The sequence below is a fragment of the Salmo trutta genome, chromosome 23 (genome assembly GCF_901001165.1).
Source record: "Salmo trutta chromosome 23, fSalTru1.1, whole genome shotgun sequence".
NCBI lineage: Eukaryota > Metazoa > Chordata > Actinopteri > Salmoniformes > Salmonidae > Salmo > Salmo trutta.
Genome location: NC_042979.1, coordinates 2,457,203 through 2,463,202, shown reverse-complemented (window position 1 = coordinate 2,463,202; position 6,000 = coordinate 2,457,203). Strand labels below are relative to the sequence as shown.

Sequence of the window (6,000 nt, the reverse complement as noted above, 5' to 3'; positions counted from 1 at the left end):
AAGCGGGTGTAAAGGGTTTATCCTCTGTAAATCCTTAAGCTACTCAGGAATGTCTGCATTTCCATTACACTAGCAGAAATATGGCCAAATTGCTAGATTGGACTTCAGGGTGCTGCAGTGAATCGGATGTAACAAATGCAATCCTGTTGGTCAAGGAAAGTGGGGTGCTTGTGTTCTGGAATTCAATGCTTTTGTTCTGGAGATCCACAATCTACTAGAATCTTTAGCCTGTTATCAGGCTTACATTAGAACTGCCACGCTGTTCAAGATGGTAAGGTACATAGCTTGGAGCAAATATGGGTGTGGTGGGTCAGTCCAACAAAAGCACAGTCATGACCCTACTGTTTTCTCTCTTCTCCCTACAGCCAAGTCTGAGCTCAACCTCTTCAGTGACGTCACTATCGAGTGGCCTGGTCCTTGGACCTGTCAGAACTGCAGCCATGCAGCCCCCTCCTCGGACCGGCCCCCCTGGTGCATCCGGCCCCCCTCCTGCCGGCGTTGGGCCCAATGCCTTCCGGAGGACAAGGCCCCACAAGCATACAGGAGCAGCGGTCATGGCGGGACTACCTGCCCAGCCCATGACAGACCCCTTCGCATTTGGCAGGCAAGCCCCTCCTCCTATGGCTACAGGTGGTCTCCCGCCGCCACCCAATAGCAGCCCTCTGCCTTTGCAGGCCCCGCCTCCCGGTATGTACCACCAGGCTGGCATGGGTCAGGGGCTGCACCAACCACAACCACTGGATAGTGCACAGGCTGGGGCTGTGCCCCTTGGCCCACCACCGCCCTCTACCCCAGGGGTAAGCGTCTTAACCCCTCACGGTACTGTGTCCCCTGTCCCTTTCCCTGGACAGCTACCTGGCCCGCCAGGCCATGCACCGCCAAGTGCAGAGCAGGGCTATTTTAACTCTAGGGAGCCAGCACCCTTGATGACCCCAGCCCCTATGTCTGGCCAAGCGCCTTATGGCCAGGACCACGGAGGAGACCATCACCCTCAGGCGATGCCCTTTAAGCCTGTGCCTCCCGTTTTGTCTCAGTGGGTGCCCGACCATGGGAGCCGCCCCCCGTCGGTTCAGAACTATTTCCAACCCACTAGTGATCCTCTACCCCAGGTTTATAATGCTGCTCCCCAGTCCCAGATATCTCCACACACACCCTTGCCCCACAGCACCCCTCCAACACACCCCCAGCAGCAACACCAGCCCCAACCACCTTCTCAGCACCCAGACAGGCCAACTAGCTCCCAGTGGCCCGACCTGGCAGGTGCGAACACACCCCAGCAACACAACGCCCATTTTCAGGCTCAGACCTACTTCAGCCAGAGCTCAGCCACCCTGGACTCATGGTTCAACCAGCACCCCCAGGACCTGGTCTACCACCAGATGGGAGCTGGCCCTGGACTGGCTCGGCCCGACTCAGCCAGGTCTCACTATCGGCATGACTCGGCCGGGTCTCACCATGGATCCCACTATGGATCTTACCATGCATCAACTCCTGGCCCAGCGCCAGTCCCCTTCATCCCAGATGGCACCATCTCCATGTTTTTCAAAGGAAATGACGTGGAGAATGAGGAGACCCTCGCCGGAGAGGGAGCCAGAGCAGTGAATGGGCTCCAGAACTTCCAGCCCTCCCATAATCACCAGCAGATTTCATCCCCTCAACCCCAAGCCAACCCAGTGGCGGGTGCAGAGGCCACCCACAGTTACCGTGGGCCCCCCCCACAAGCTGGCCAATCATTAACCTACATGAACGATGGTAACTTTCCTGGAGCTGGCAAACCCGTCCAGGAGAAACCTGCTGAGGCCCAGTTTGACCACGTGGAGAACCTGGAGTGTGTGCCCAACCAGGAGGTCCTACCCAGCGAGCCCCAGAGCAGTCCTGCTGCAGCAGCCGCCCACGGGGGAGATTGCTACGAGGCAGGCCCCAACCTGGAGACCCCTGACTCTGTCCCCCGGCCCATACGTTCTGCCAGCGTGTCCTCTAGCTACAGCAACTTGAGCCACGGCAGCGGCACTGGTACAGTTCCACGCCGACACCAAGGAGTGGTGGGCACCTTCATCCAGCAGGAGAGCCCTCGGCCCTCAGAGGACGCATTCTCTTCAGCCGCTGCCAGAGGCTACTTTGAGCAGATTGACACCTCTCCGGCCGGGGATATGGCCGCTGCTTACCAGAGCATCCCGGAGAGAATGTGCCACAGCCAACCCCATACGCCCAGTCCTCCCAAACCCACCGGCATTTTCCAGGCTAGTGCCAACTCCTCCTTTGAGCCTGTGCGCTCACACAGTGTCGCAGTGCGCCCGGCGGAGGTGGACCGTGCCCGGATGGTGGCGGAGAGGGGCTCTGACTCTCTGCCTGGGAACCTGGAGCAGCCTCCAGACAACCTTGAGAATATCTACGGAGCAGGTACAGGGCACACTCAAGCTGGGGATGGAGCTGAGGCACCTCCTCTTACATACCCACTGAGTCACTCCCACTCCAGGCCCTCGTCCCGGGCTCATGTGGCCCACCGGCCCTGTGAGAGCCCTGCCACCACCCTGTGGGCCCAACATGACCCCGCTAGCCTGGGAACCAACATCCTGCTGGTCCCCGCTGCCCCTCCGATCCTTGCCCCACTGCGAAAGCCCAGTGCCGAGGTCATCCAGCCCCCCGAGAATGGCTCCCTGGACCTTCAGCCCCCTCAACACGCCCCTCCGTCCTCGCAGCACCCCTCGGAGAACCTGGAGAACCCTCCTAAGGTGAGTGAGGGGGACACGTCTGACTCGCAGGCCAATCTGGGCTATGCCTCTCTCCTGGTGTCTGAATCGCTCCACCAGCCCGTGTTGATTGCCCCACCCACCTCCAATTACAGCGTGATTCCTCCCAGTAACCCTGTGAGGCCGCCCTCGCAGGCTCAAGGGGCCAGTGTCGCACAGCCCGGTCCTCCCTTGAGCTCCAATCAGAACCCATTATTTGCCCCTACACCAATGAGCTCCTCCAGTCAGAGCCCCCTCAATCTTGTTCGGGATGACAGGGAAGGGGTTAAACCAGAGATAACGCCCCCACCATCCCAGTCCCAGCCTGCTCGCTCCCCTCTCTCAAAGGTCCAATCAATGTGCGGAAACAACCATTCTTCTCTACCTGTTCATTTTCAGGCTCCTCTTCCTGCTGCTCCTGCTGCCGCCAATTATAATCAGCTCTCAAATTACGAGCTGCTTGATTTTTCTATGCACCAATCTCAGATCCCAAACCAAGCCGCAGGGCTGCCACCTCTCTCCCTCCAGCAGGGCCCGCCCCTGGCGAGTAATGCTCCTGGGTTTTACCTGCAGGTCACCAAAGATGCTCAGCAGGTGGGTAGAGGCAATGGGGACGCCTCCACAGCACAGATACCTGCCGAACCCATGCCCCCCCCAGTGGCCCCAAACACCCAACAACCACCCTCTGAGCCACCCATGGTACCCCAGCCCCAGCCTGGGCACCAAGGCCAAGGAGAGGACCCTGCAGCCCCGCTCAGTGGAGCACCACCACCGCAAGGGCAGTTCCCACCCCCAATGCAGGGTCCTGCCACGGGGAATGCACCCACCCCCTCTGTGGCTTACCCTGGACCTCGGGGACATGTGCCTCTAGCCAACCCCCCTCCACCAGGAACCGGGGTTCCTCCAGCCCAGCCAGCCCCTACAGACCCATCGCGACCGCCCTCGTCTCTGGGAAGCCAGCTGGGGTACGGCCCACCTCCTCCAGGGCAAGTGTATGGGGGATACTACGGAGGTGCCTACCCGGAGTACCCAGATGGCAGAGCATCATATCTTCCTGCTCAGTACCCACCTGCACCTGTGGACCCCAGAGCACAGCAGTATTATCAGGTACACATACTCACAAGTCAATCAGTGTTGCTTGCAGCAGGTTATATGTTGAGTCACCGGTCTATGATATCTGGTTCTCTTGAGACCGTATATTTCACAAACTATTGTGGAGTGAAGCTACAGTATTTGTACGGTTTAATTTGCCTGTGGGATGTAATGGAGTTTAGGCCGGGGGAGTACTCTGGAGTAGAGGTCGACTGATTATGATTTTTCAACGCCGATACCGATTATTGGAGGACCAAAAAAGCCGATACCGATTAATCGGCTGATTTTTATTTTTTGTAATAATGACAATTACAACAATACTGAATGAACACTTATTTTAACTTAATACATCAATAAAATCAATTTAGCCTCAAATAAATAATGAAACATGTTCAATTTGGTTTAAATAATGCAAAAACAAAGTGTTGGAGAAGAAAGTAAAAGTACAATATGTGCCATGTAAGAAAGCTAATGTTTAAGTGCCTTGCTCAGAACATGGGAACATATGAAAGCTGGTGGTTCCTTTTAACATGAGTCTTCAATATTCCCAGGTAAGAAGTTTTAGGTTGTAGTTATTATAGGACTACTTCTCTCTATACGATTTGTATTTCATATACCTTTGACTATTGGATGTTCTTATAAGCACTTTAGTATTGCCAGTGTAACAGTATAGCTTCCGTCCCTCTCCTCGCTCAAACCAGGAACACATTGACAACAGCCACCCTCGAAGCAGCGTTACCCATGTAGAGGAATTGAAAAAACTACTCCAAGTCTCAGAGCGAGTGACGTTTGAAACGCTATTAGCGTGCACCCGGCTAACTAGCTAGCCATTTCACATCGGTTAATCCAGCCTAATCTTGGGAGTTGATAGGCTTGAAGGGGTGGAACGTTCCAACAGGAATCTGTTCCAAAAAATGTAAAGTAAAAGGTTGCCAACCAACAACGCATACAAAGTAGCAACGCATACAAACCTAGCTAACTAGCTGCCGAATAGGCATCAACTCACCACGTAGCTTATTCTAAATGTTTGTCCATAGGCAAACAGACATGCGAGGACAGACATTTTTCGGAGTAAGCGTGATGAGTGAAAAACGCAATGAAATAGACCACTCCCTACCCGGTATCTTATTCTGCCGCTATACAACTTTGTATGCGTTGTTTTTAGGAAACCTTGTTATTTACGAAGTTTTTGGAATAGATTCCTGTTGGAACGTTCCACAAATTATACCCACCCAGGTTGATGTCATAAACAGCGCAATGCTTGAAGCACAGCGAAGGGCTGTTTGAATGAATGCTTACGAGCCTGCTGCTGCCTACCACCGCTCAGTCAGACTGCTCTATCAAATCATAGACTTAATTATAATAAAATAAACACACAGAAATACAAGCCTTGGGTCATTAATATGGTCGAATCTGGAAACTATCATCTCGAAAACAAAAGTTTTTTTTCTTTCAGTGAAATACGGAACCGTTCCGTATTTTATCTAACGTGTGACTAAGTCTAAATATTCCTGTTAGGCATTGATGTTTATGGTTAGGTACATTGGTGCAACGACAGTACTTTTTTCTCAAATGCGCTTGTTAAATCAACACCCGTTTGTCGAAGTAGGCTGTGATTCAATGAAAATTAACAGGCACCGCATCGATTATATGCAACGCAGGACACGTTAGATAAACTAGTAATATCATCAACCATGTGTAGTTAACTAGTGATTATGTTAAGATTGATAGTTTTTTAGAAGTCTAATGCTAGCTAGCAACTTACCTTTGCTTCTTGCTGCCCTCGCGTAACAGGTAGTCAGCCTGTTAATCCTTGTGGAGTGTAATGTAAGGCAGGTGGTTAAAGCGTTGGACTGGTAACCGAAGGTTGCACAAACGAATCCCCCCTGAACAAGGCAGTTAACCCCCGTTTCTAGGCCGTCATTGTAAATAAGAATGCGTTCTTAATCTGACTTGCCTAGTTAAATAAAGGTGTAAAAAAAATATCGGCAAATCGGTGGCCAAAAATAACGATTACCGATTGTTATGAAAACTTGAAATCGGCCCTAATTAATCGGCCATTCCAATTAATCGGTCGACCTCTACTCTGTAGGTCTGGGTGATGGGGCCTAAAAATCATTTCTATCTTTTTTCAAACTTATGAGCAATTCACTATATATATCTACATTTTTACGTTTTC

The 6,000-nt window shown here is 52.4% G+C and overlaps 1 protein-coding gene across 3 annotated transcripts in view; it reads left to right on the top strand.

Moving 5' to 3' along the window:
* The first annotated feature begins 365 nt into the window (after positions 1–365).
* Positions 366–6,000, top strand: part of sec16a (SEC16 homolog A, endoplasmic reticulum export factor) — a 78,914-nt gene continuing 73,279 nt past the window's right edge. For all 3 annotated transcript variants that reach the window (XM_029708481.1, XM_029708478.1, XM_029708479.1), the window contains exon 1: positions 366–3,836. In XM_029708481.1, the coding sequence (XP_029564341.1) occupies positions 441–3,836 (3,396 nt within the window). In that variant the 5' untranslated portion in view covers positions 366–440. The remainder of the gene's footprint in view (positions 3,837–6,000) is intronic.